Source organism: Quercus robur, chromosome 2, assembly GCF_932294415.1.
Source record: "Quercus robur chromosome 2, dhQueRobu3.1, whole genome shotgun sequence".
Taxonomy (NCBI): Eukaryota; Viridiplantae; Streptophyta; class Magnoliopsida; order Fagales; family Fagaceae; genus Quercus; species Quercus robur.
Window position 1 is genome coordinate 33,957,646 of NC_065535.1, and position 12,783 is coordinate 33,970,428.

At 31.3% G+C, this 12,783-nt stretch overlaps 1 protein-coding gene across 1 annotated transcript; it reads right to left on the reverse strand.

Annotated features, from left to right (window-relative positions):
- Positions 1–241: 241 nt before the first annotated feature.
- LOC126713441 (protein SGT1 homolog A-like) lies at positions 242–5,715 on the reverse strand. Its single transcript, XM_050413195.1, has 10 exons — positions 5,210–5,715; positions 4,851–4,920; positions 3,399–3,523; positions 3,054–3,183; positions 2,391–2,487; positions 2,145–2,210; positions 1,425–1,563; positions 1,146–1,228; positions 871–975; positions 242–580 (listed from the first exon to the last, which is right to left on the reverse strand). The coding sequence occupies exons 1-10, from the start codon at positions 5,373–5,375 to the stop codon at positions 473–475; spliced, it is 1,089 nt and encodes a 362-aa protein (XP_050269152.1). The 5' UTR covers positions 5,376–5,715; the 3' UTR covers positions 242–472.
- Positions 5,716–12,783: the final 7,068 nt, after the last annotated feature.

The following is a 12,783-nucleotide window of genomic DNA, read 5'->3' on the forward strand; positions in this document are numbered from 1 at the left end:
GTATTAGGAGGTATCAACCAGTTGAGTTATAAAATTTTTGGCAACCTTAATGATTGAGTTTTATAACCCAAGTTCTTGCATTTTTTAAGAACTGAAAACTGAATGAAATTTTATGTATTTCAGAACTGAGTGAAATTTTAAGCAGCATTCCAGCCTCTTTAACACATGGAATCCGTTGAACGGTTTCAGACAACTACAGTAACTATGAAACAAATCCTAACTGAACTACAAAAGATAGCAGTGTTCCACAAAATTAAAATTTTCTCATTTCTAGCCAACACGAATCCAATGGGTTTTGAAGTTTAAACTTATGACCTCTATTTGAACTAAAGCTCGTTGTCACAACCTAGACAAATAGAACCTAATAGAAAATTTAAAAAACAAATGATAAACAAACGCTGATAAAAAACAAAATTGGTGTTCAAAGAGAAAAATTAGATCTCTCTGTCACTGTGATCTCAGGTGCTTGGCATTAATACTCCCATTTCTTCAACTCCATACCGTCAGGTGCAGTGGCTTCCACCTTCTTTGAACCCACATCAGTCCAGTCTGTTGACAGCACTGTCCCATTGGACTCCATCTGTAATGTTGAAATGTCACATTAGAACTCTCAACGAGTTTAAGAAGAAAAGGAAATCACCAAGAAAGTTTGAACATCCATATGGAGAAAATAAAACAGGTCATGGACAAGTCTGGCCGGCCAAAATGGCGAGAAAGGTATACTCTAAGAGGGGACTAAAGGCATGAAAATTAATCATGTGGAGCCAAATTATGTATATATATATATATATATATATATATATATATATATGAACTCTAGGTAACACAAGTGTACTTTATTTTGAATTGTACAATCTGTAGGAAACTTACAAAAGATTTGCTCATAGCTCTCCTCATGTCCTCGTCTGCATTTAGGTATATGTCTTGGAACATCCTGTTTACACCTGCATCACCATCCAGCTTCTCTTCTTTCTCCTGAATTTCAGATCATCAAGAGGTTAAATACCTTAAAGCAACGATAATATGAATGAAAAGCAGATATGCAGACAAAATTTCATGATTGTTTTAATTCTATAATTTAGGGTTTTTTTTAGGGGAAGGGAAGGGAGAGTATTGAAAACAGAAATCCTCCCATATAAAACTACCTCTTGCTTCACTTGTGCTTCCAACTTATCCCAATCTCTTTTTCTTGGCATTGAAGATGGATATGCAGGCCTTTGAGATTCAACTGCAAAATCATAATAAGAAGCAAGTTATTAGCAATCAAGGAAATAATAAAGATCACTTCTGGTTTTACCGGTACCAATGATTATTTGGTGTACTGTGTCTACTTTAAAAATGATGAAGCTTAATTGGAGTATGGTGACAATATTCAATAATTATGATTGCCGCTCAAGTATGCATAATGAAGGCACATGGATTACCTGACAACACATTCACTTTTTGAGTAACTGCAATTTCCTTGCTATATTCAAGTGATGGCCAGTTGATAATTTCAGCTTTCGCAAGACGGATTTCAACTTTAGTCGACAGTACTTCATATCTGCACTTATCAGGTATTATCTGTTTTCCACAAAACAAAAAAAAATCCAAAATCAGATTACAAGTATTCATGCATCTTTATGGTCAAACAACCAATCCTTTATGGTCTTGTTTTGAAAAAGGACAATTAGGAGTGTTCATTTATCCATATGGTTCATTTTATACGAGAGAAAAATTAAGAGGGAAAAGAGAGACATTGTTATACAGAAAATTGATGAAGAGAGGTCCTGGGCAGGACAGGGGGGTACAGAAAACTTCGGTGCCTATTCTTCTTGAACCCCAACTTTCACTCCCAACCTCAGCCTAAAGTGGAAATTATGAGTGAATACTTGCTCCACTACATGCTCCTTATTACAAACCATGCAATTGGAAGAAAAAGAGAAACAGAGTTTTCTTTTCTCTACTGGCAAAACAAGCACATTCAGGGCTCAAGGAGAAGAGAACAGATGCTTTACACTAAGCAATTATTAAACATGGATTACACATTTGACCGTAATGCCCTCCTAATATTCAAGCAGCTAGATAAAGAACTGTAAATTCTTATATGATCCATGGATCCGTGCAAGAAGAAATGCCATAAAATCATGAAATTCATGCAATACCTTCCCAAACAATCGAGGCTGAAAATAATAAGCATCTTCATCATGGACGCCAATTGTGACACTCAGCTGCAACATAAAAAAATTTAAATTAGCTTATCAACTATTTGTAAAGATACTAGAAAAGCTATCTAATATTGAACAGAATAAATCAACAAACAGCGGTTTAAACGAGGGTAAAAAAAATGTATAATTTACGTTTTGAAAAAGAAAAAGAAAAGAAAAGATATCTCTAGAAGAGAAACGTACAATCTGTTCTCCAAAGTCAACAACTACGTTGTTTGCTGGTATGCCCCTCGCATAAATTGTGACAACCACTTCCTCCGGCTTCTGGTAGTATCCATGGCTGTTCAACCATCAATTATCAGATGACCATAAAAATAATAAAAAACCAAGGAAGAATGAAACATATTTATCCTCGTTATAAACAACCTAACATTTTATTGTTTCATTTGTTGTACTAGTATTGACATTAAAAATGATTTAATGGCAGAAGTGGGTGAGGACAGTAGAGGCAATTGTGGTAGTTTTAGTGTTGTAACTCAGTAAGGTCCAACAGGAGGCACAAATAACCCTAGTACCCTAAATGATTTGGCTTGGTATTCCATGTAGCAACAGTTTTGTGTATATATATATATATAGTGTGTGTGTGGAGTAATCTAAGGGTTTTCCTCCATTTCTGACTCGTGAGACAGAGGCTAAGTAAGGGTTTCAGCACATTGCCGCTTTAATATTTTGATTTATGGCTACATAATCATAGTACAATGGATGAAGTGAAAGCATGCATAAGGGCTTGAAGGATAACTAGCAAGTTCAATGAAAAGTTACACAGTTACAGGGGCAAATATTTTTTGTAATACAGATTCTGGGTAGTCAAGACACAACATATTAAGTAAGAGAAACTGCAAGAACCTGTATTTTGGTCTGACTGATGTAATCGTGCTAATCTGCATGCCACATCCTTTTTTAGATTCTTCAAGAGTTCCAGCAGTTGTATCAGACAATTTAGAGGCAGAAGCAGGTACGGTACTTGGTTGAAAATCTGGTGACAAGCATTAGGTTCGATCATTAGTTTTCTCTGAATAAAGATTTGAAAAAAATAATATATATATATATATATATTTATACATAACACTATCTTAAACGCTTCTAAAAGATTTACCAGCTAAGCAATAATTGCCAAAGATCAAAGCTCGGAGCTTGATTCTAAAAACTGCAAAGCATTAAAGCCCGGACTGATTGGAGACAATTACATACCTGCCAAATGCTGATCACATTCTTTAAGCATCTTCGTGAATCTTGAATCATTTTGTGCCAAAGATGTACCAATCTCAAGGGCTTCCTTAGCAGTAAGATATTCACCAAGCTTCATACAGGCAGTGCTGTAGATTACAAAGTAAAAAACTCAACGGATAAGTTCAGAGTTTTAATCGTTTTGAAGTATAACAATTCAATATTATTAGAACACTTGTATAATCAGATGAATAATACTTTACTTCAAAAAAGAATATGCAATGCTACAAGATAATATGCAAACCACTGTGTTTAACGGATGGACATGATTTAAACAGGCAGCCCAATCGTTGAAAAAGAAAAAGCTTTGTGGTGCATCACAAATCAACATCTAAATCAAGGATTCAAATATTCTAGAACTCCCAAGTCATTGGGATCCCCAAACATGCAAGGAGACTGGAAAAAATATTGAGCAAACTATAACATGTACAGATCTTGTGGAACACAAAGGGAATTGAAAAATATATTATGGATTACCACAAAAAAAGAAAAAAAGAAAAAAAGAAGAAGAAGCTATTTTACAATATTTAAAGCTAATTGAATAACCAATCAATGTTAAACTACTTAATAACTTTATATCGGATATGTTCTTTTCACAAATCCATTGTTGGGTTTACAATGTCTCCTTAAAGCCACTACAGTGACAACTAACTATTTCATATATAAAATTAGAATGTTTAAATTTTCAAATTTTGTACTTTAAAATTTTACAAAAAACATAAGTTTATTGATTAGGTAGTAAATAACATCTTATTATCATAAAATTTGGAATGCATATTAAGAACATAGAGAATATATAATGCAAAGATGAAAATTTTCAAAATATTAATTCAATAAAAAATATTAAATAGTGTCATAATAACAAAAATTTACACACCTTGACCATATATAAATAGTAAATAAATAACATAAAAAATTGGATCTTACATAAAATAAAAATGTAAATATAAAAGTTTGCTCTTACATGAGGTGCTTGTTCCATAAGTTGGGGCTCCAATTAAAACTCTATTACCAAAAATTTTCAAGAAAATTGAAAAAAAATTCATTTATTTATGATGACTTTCTGTATTGATAGAAATTCATCCTGCACAATAGGATTCCGCTATCTATATTATTGTTCAATTCTGAAGATACTATTAAAATCTTTCATTTCATTTATGGACCAGAATAAACACTTAGACCTGAAATTTCAATTCATGAGCGATAAAAGCATCTAACAAACTTAAAGTGATCGCTTTTAATTCTTATAGAGTGATGACACGTTAGGCATTTTAATTTTAGACTAAAAGATGACCGCTTTAAACTTAAAGACTAAAATTGCTATTATGAACCAATAGCGAATGATTTATAATTTTGAATTAAGTCGTAAGTATTAAATTCAAGTCATGTATAGTATAGTATAGTATATATACGCACCCTTTACGAAGGTAAGCCTTGGCCATGGAAGGATCAATCTCAATTGCCTTACTTGCATCGGCAGCCGCTTCTGCTCAAAATTCAAACATCAACATAAAATTAAAAAAATCAAAGTTTTCACAAAATTATTATACACAAAAGTTACAGAACCCGAATTCAAATACTCCTCCCCATTGTACTATTGATTTTAAAAAACAAAGTGTAATTAATGAACAACGAATTTTATTTTAATTTACGAATTTCAAGTGTCTGCTCCATGATGATTTTTTCTTACTTTATGATAAGACCAATACACCAATCGGTGTTTTTGGCGTAACAACAAAATAAAACAAAGGAGGAGGGAGTGGGGGTAGGGGTACCAGTGAGATTGTTGAGTTTGAGATGGGCCTGGGCCCGGTCTGCGAAGAGATTGGCGTCGTTAGGGCTCAAGTCAATGGCCTCACAGAAGAGGTCAACGGCGAGTTTGAAGCTGTCGTCCACAAAGGCTTCTTTTGCCTTCTTTGCAATTTCAAGCGAACTTGCCATGAGCGTCAAATACCAACCAACCAACCAAAAATATATATAAAAAAAAAAAAAAGTTGAGAATTCAAGAGAGAGTGTGCTTGTGTTGTGTGTGGAGGGAAATAGGAATAGCGTGGAGTATATAAAGGAGAGTTTCAACTTTCAAAGAAGTTGAGTTGTGTTCTTCTACAGAAATTGTGTTTTACAAAGTACAGGTCGTATTAGGAAGAGGAGCCGACATGCTTTACAAGTAGGTTAGTTCGGAAAGTGCATGCCGGCTTATGATTGGCCTCAAAGCACGCGTTAACACGCGGTTCAAAGGCTTTTAAATTACACAGTTACACTCACCCGTAAACATTTTCCCATCCAATTGAACATGTAAAATCCTTATGTAAAGCTTACCCGCCTAAAAGGGTCCAATTCTACAAAAGTCCACAAATAACATTTCACATGAAATTTTGGTCTCGTTTAACCAAGTGATTGTTTCGCTTTTAGACTATTGGATCCGAGTAAAATTTGGAAGCATAAATTATCCATTAATTTAACCAAATTTCCAAACCATAAATAATTAGTAATGATGAATAATTCCAAATCCAGAATTTGTCCTGAACTGATTACATAGTGTTAAGTGTGTAACTACAGATAATGTCACCAAGAAATTTTGGACTCTCTACATCCTTTTGATTGAGATCTCAGATTACTTTGTTTGCCAAGTATTTTAAAAAAAACTATTTAATTAAGAGCATTCACATCAGTTTCCTCAAATATTTAGTTAAATTAATCCAAAAAACTTTATTTTTGCTTGTTTAGCTATTTATTATTTTCATACACATACATCAGCCACAATATTTTATCAACATTGAAATTTAATGCAGTGAGGATAGAGGCTCACTACATGTAGTGATGAGACTATTCTCTTCAAAAACTTTAGTTAATTTAGTAAGGTTGATGCACGCTTGTTTTGGTTGAGTTTAGATAAATTTTTCCTGAAATATTAAATTGGTGAGACTAATGTGAATGCTCGAATGATGAAAATTAAATTGGTACATGGGAAATGACAGCTTGCATAAATTGAATAAACGAATCTTCCGACCAATTACAATCATCAGTAATAAAAACAGCCTACTTTGCTAACATTATTGCAATACTATTAATTTGGATGGAAGAAAGCAATGAAGAAACAAAATGTACATGAATCTATAATTTAGGATTACAGAACTTCAAAGCTTGAACAGCAGGCAACACATTTGTTTCAAAGATGCCAACATCAATAGCAAACTGAGCAACATAATATGCAGCCTATAATGAAGTGTCCACATTCCACAATGCTTTGAACAACAGAGTAACTCTATGGGAGGACCTACAATGATCTTAAATCACATAGGATGTGGAGGAGTCCATTGAGTTGAATCCAACACACTTGAATCATTGTCAAATCCCCACCTAGTCCCACACAATCCATACCAAAATAGAAGCATAAGAGAGTTAAGCAAATTATTTCTGAAATCAATGTCTACGAAGCCTTTGTTCTTGCAACTTTACCTTAAATAATATTGGTTTTATACACAAATTATATTGAAAGGCAGTCCTCTTCTAATTAAACATCTCTATATAAATTAATTGGGAATATCAAAAAATATAAATGAAAGTTACAATACATCATGGTAAAATTTTTTAATAAAAATTTAATATATACGTAAACCTAATAGATTTGTAAAGATGGTTTCAACACCATTTATTTCATTTTGTTAAAAAAAAAAAAAAAGAATTTATCACCACAGATTAATTTCAACATCTAAAATTACACCCAATTTGCACCGGTGCTAAACTACTAATAACAGAGAATGCTGCTTAACATCCTCCCATTGAAGAAACACTTATTAATGCTTACCTGTTAATCTGTGATTAATGCAGCAAAGTATATCCATTCAAGTCAAAAATCATACAGAGGATTCTTGTGCTATGACTTATAGCAATTGAAGCTTCATCTCCTTCATAGGAGGCTCTAACCTCCTTCATGGGAGGCTTTAACTTCAGCTTTTTTAGTATAGTAGTTATCCGAATCTTCCTTCAATTATTTTAGTAGTAGTTATCCAAAGCTTTTTGTCAAAGATAACATAGTTTTTTTTTTTGTTTTAAAAAAAAAAAAAAAAATTATTTTTAAGAATCTGAATGTGCGTTGGGTTTGGACTTGGTGTAGACATCCCATTTTACAACTTGCATTTAACCTATATTAAGGGCAAAACAGTAATGTTGCACCAAGGGCATGATTGTAATTTCAACAGTTAGATCTTCAAATTTGTGATACAAAACAAATCTTAATGCTCTAATGATCACAATGGTATGTCATGGGCCTTGATTGAACTACCTGATCAAAAGTTATTATACAAATAATTTTCAATGATCGTGACTCACCTACACAATAGGCCCGATCACATCCTATTTTAAATACTTAATTTTGATTGGTTCTAAGAAGAATTAATTTAAAATTAATTAAGTGTGACTTTTGATTGAATTTCATTTTATTTTATTATTTTTTAAGAAATAATAAAAAAAGGTTTTCCTTTATGGCATCTTATCTGCTCTTATGAAAACCAATTTGGATAGAGAAAAAGTTATGATCCATGAAAAATTTCAAAAATAACAGAAAATGCTCAAAGACATTACTATTTTCGGCAGCAACTTGAATCGCATTTTTGGCTAGAAAACATTGAAATTTGGTTTTCTCTATTTCTGGAAAAGTTGTACAGAATGAATTTCCTTTCAATAAACATCAATCCCAAATCAATTGGAATTTTGAGTATAAAGTTATAGCCAAAATACGAAACAGGTGCAGAAGATAACACAAATTCAGCATCATCTTCAACTTTTTTTCAAAATTTCAAATGGGGATCAACACCAAACCTGTTCAAGCTTATCTACGAGGCTTTTCTCCTCCCTTAGCTTCAGAAAAAGGCTTTTGAAAAACAATTTGGATAGAGAAAAAGATACATTTTATGAAAAAATTCAAAAAGCTAAAAAATGCTAAAAAAAAAAGTTACTATTTTTAGTAGCAACTTGAATCGCATTTTTGGCCTAGAAAACTTTGAAATTTGGTTTTCTCTATTTTTGGAAAAGTTGTAGAGAATTGAATTTCCTTTTAAAAAACACCAATTTCGAATTAATTGAAATTTTGAGTAGAAAGTTATAGCCAAAATACGAAATAGGTGCAAAGGATAACACAAATTCAGTATCATCTTCAACTTTCTTTCCAAATTTCAAGTGGGGATCAACACCAAATCCATTCCAGCTTATCTAAACAGGTTTATCTCCTCTCTTAGCTTTAGAAAAAAGCTAATAACTTAGCTTTAAAGCTAAGCCATCCCTTCCCCTATAAATAGAGAAGACCTCTTCCATTTTTGGCACCTCATTCCCTCTAGAGAGCTAGTGAGAAAGCAAAAAAGAAACGTTGTTGTGCAACCATTGTTCTTACTTTGATTGTAGTTTAGTACTTCTTTGCTTTCTCCCTAACCCTTTAAGTGATCATTTTCCCCTTTAATTTATGCTTTATGCTGGTAAGTAGTTAATTATATTTTTAAATTTCTGCACTAGTTTATTATTCCTTATATTTCTTGATCTCTCTTTAGTCTTTCAGAAAATATTAAGATTCATTATAATTTGTCTCATATTGCTGATCTGCTTTCCTTTATGTTCTCATAAAATATATGTAGATTTTGATTAAGCTTTCTTTTCATTACACAGTTTCTTTCTTTTTAATCTTGTTTATATAATGTATCATACTAATAAACCATATGTACTATCACGTGTATATAAACTATATCTATTGCATTAACTTGAGTTTATGATCTCATATATTTTTTATATTCGGCCTTTAGTTTGATATTCATGTTTAAATGTTGAGTTTGCTTAAACTTTTAGTTTGTTATCCTATGCCTAAGTTTCATTTTCCTCCAACATGCTTAAACTCTTGTTTGCTATCACATGCTTGGTTTTCATTTTCTTCTAACATGTTTAAACTTTTGTTTTTTGTCACATGCTTGATTTTCTTTTTTCCTCCAACATGTTCAGATGTTAGTTCTTCATCACATGCTAAATACTTGAATTCCTTTTGCATGCCAATCCTTGATCTTTCATCTATACGTTGAATTTGTTCTCATAACACATGCTGTTTTTTTAACAAATATAGATATTGAATTGGTTTCTTGTAATACAATGCGTTTTCACGTGAAATTAATGTAATAACATTACCTAATCCCTTGACACATGACATTCAAATTTTCTAAAGTTTCGGTGATATATTTGGATGAACATGTCTAGATATCTCATTGATGTACCTTTTACATGCTTAGATGAACACTTCTAGGCTAATGTGCAACTTTCTCTTGAATGTTTAGATGAACATGTCTAGGTAGTTGTTTTACTCGTTTTTTTAACAAATATAGATATTGAATTGGTTTCTTGTAATACAATGTGTTTTCACATGAAATTAATGTAATAACATTACCTAATCTCTTGACACATGACATTCAAATTTTCTAAAGTTTCGGTGATATACTTGGATGAACATGTCTAGATATCTCATTGATGTTCCTTTTACATGCTTAGATGAACACTTCTAGGCTAATGTGCAATTTTCTCTTGAATGCTTGGATGAACATGTCTAGGTAGTTGTTTTACTCTTTTTTTTTTTTAAATGCTTAGACGAACGTCTAAATATTTTGATTTTCTCTAGATGAACATGTCTAAGGGATTTTTCTTTACTTTTTATTTTTTCATAATTGCTTGCATGATCAAATATGCTTAAATGTTTTGTTTTTCTCTTTGCAATTGTGTGAATGACAAATAGCATGACAATTCTCTGTTTTCTTTCACATGCTTGGATGAACACTTCTAAGTTATTATTTACCTTTTATAACATGATTGGATGAACATATCTAATTTTTTGATCTATAAAACAAACTTGGATGAACATGTCTAAGTTAGGAATTCTCTGTTTTACATTAACTTCGTGGATGAACATGCCATACTTTCATGCTTTCTTTACATTTACATTGTTATCTAACAAATTTCACTTTTTGTTTCTCTTTACATTAAATTCCCCAACACATGTTTGTTTACAATTCTTGCAAATTAACATGTTTATGTGATATATTATTTGCATTTGTTTGACATGATATGATATTAGCTATCTTAACCTAGGAGACTGGTTTTACCTGGTGAGATGGGTGCTTAATCCCTTCCATCTCATAAATTAGCCTCCAAACCAAGATCAAGGGTTCTAGACTAGGCTCTTGTATATGCAATTTTACATTTTTTAGAATGCAACTAGGAAACAAAGTAATGTAATTTACTTTCTTAGATTGTATCTAGGATTAAAAAAAAGTAGTGTAAATTTTGTTACAAAATTGATGTAAATTGTTATATATATTAATACAACAGAAGCTTTTTTTATTTTTTATTTTTTTTATAGAGAAGGTTTTCTTATTTTTTCATTTAAATTAAATAAGTGGCGACTCCATGTAAAACCCTCGATCTATAGGGGAGTACACTTTATAGTGAATTCAACATTTTGAGCATCATGATCCCACCCGTTCGTGCGGGTTAGGCCCAGTTTGAGAAAAAATTGGTAGGCAGGGGTCACGGTTGCTCACACCTGGTATTTGAAATTTTTTGGATTTGTTCTTAACTTTCAAGTTTTTTAGCAAAGTAGTTATCCGAAACTTTTGTTATAGATTTGAAAGTGGCTTTTTTTTTTTGGTTTTTTTTTTTAAATTTTTTATAAATTTGAACATGGGTTTTTTTAGGGAAATTTTGAACGTGTTTTTCTTTTTTTTAAGAAACATTTGGGGTCTGTTTGGTAAGAGATTTTTAGAAACGTTGTTTAAGTATTATAGAAATAGTGTGGGTTAAAAAATGTTGTGAAAATACGTGTTATGGTGTTTAAACACAGAAAACTGTTGTTTAAACAATAATACCAAACGGGCTATTGAACGTTGGTTTGAATGTGGTTTTTTTTTACATGTCTAACTCTACCATTTAAGCTTTATAAACTGGTAAATTTGAGGGTATTTTAGGCATCAAAATTGAGGATTTCAAACAAAAGAAACCCCTTAAATAGTAGTATAGATGATTTTATTTGAGAGATGCTACGTCTACAACATTTTTACAACAAATCATAGATGGTTAGTTGTTATTGGTTCAAATTTGAAACTAACACTAAGATTACTTTTTTGTACTAACAATAACAACCAGTAACAACCTGTCACTTAGGATATGTTGTAAAAATGTTGTAGACATATCATTTCTCATTTTATTTTAATAAAGTAGAATTAGTTTAACCTTGGTAATCCAGTTCTCTTTAATTACCTACTAAATCGTGAACAATATCAATTATTTTTATTTTCTATCTTTTATCTCAAAAAAAATTATTTTTATTTATTTTTTATATACAATATACTTTATGATATTGAGATACACAAATTATTTGGAAAGTGAATAAAATATCATAATTTTATATCAAAAACATTTAAAAAAAAAACAAAGAAAAGTATTAAAAAAACCTATATAGTTTGAATTCTCTGAAATTTTGGAACTAAGGTTTCAATTTTCAAATCCCTCCCTCAACTTGTTGTAACACATGAATTATATATATAAATAAAGAAAAATGTAATACTTAATCTTTATGTGGTATTTGTTTTTTGTACTATTAAAACAAACAATGAATTGTTCATACGATGACGCTTCCTATAATTAGAAATGCATTTTTACATAAAGCAATATCCCATGAAGATATAGATTACACCTATAAGTTTAATGAATTGTCATTTTCCTCCATCAATTTTTTTTTTTTTTTTAGAATACTATGTATTTTAACACATATACACAGAAAAGGGATAAGGTCTTAAAGAAACTGACAATGATGTATATCCAAAAATGTCTAACTCTTGGATACAGAGCACAGGCTCTTAAGTTCATATTTGTTACCAACGCTAAACCATCATCATGTTAAAAGTTGCAATTATCCCTTTAAAACGGCATGGTCTTAGTTTTGTTCCTAATTGCTTACACTAAAATATTTACCTACTTGTTTAACAAAATAGAAAAATACAAATTTTTAACTACATAAATTTATTATTTCTTATACTCTCTCTCCTATGAACAACTCTAATGACACCATCCACTCCGGTGATACTCCACTTCATTTTATCTCATCTTTCTTCCTTAATTTATTTCATATGTCCTTTTTTTAGATGGTTAGAAATTCTAATTACTATATATACTAAGGGTGGTAAAATAAGCCCAAACCCATTTGCCCACCAAAACTCACCCATTTTAATTGAACCCAAACTTACCCAATTATTAGTTGTGTTAAATGGGCATCAACCCAATTAGACCTAGTGATTATTGGGTTTTAACTAAAAACTCATTGAAC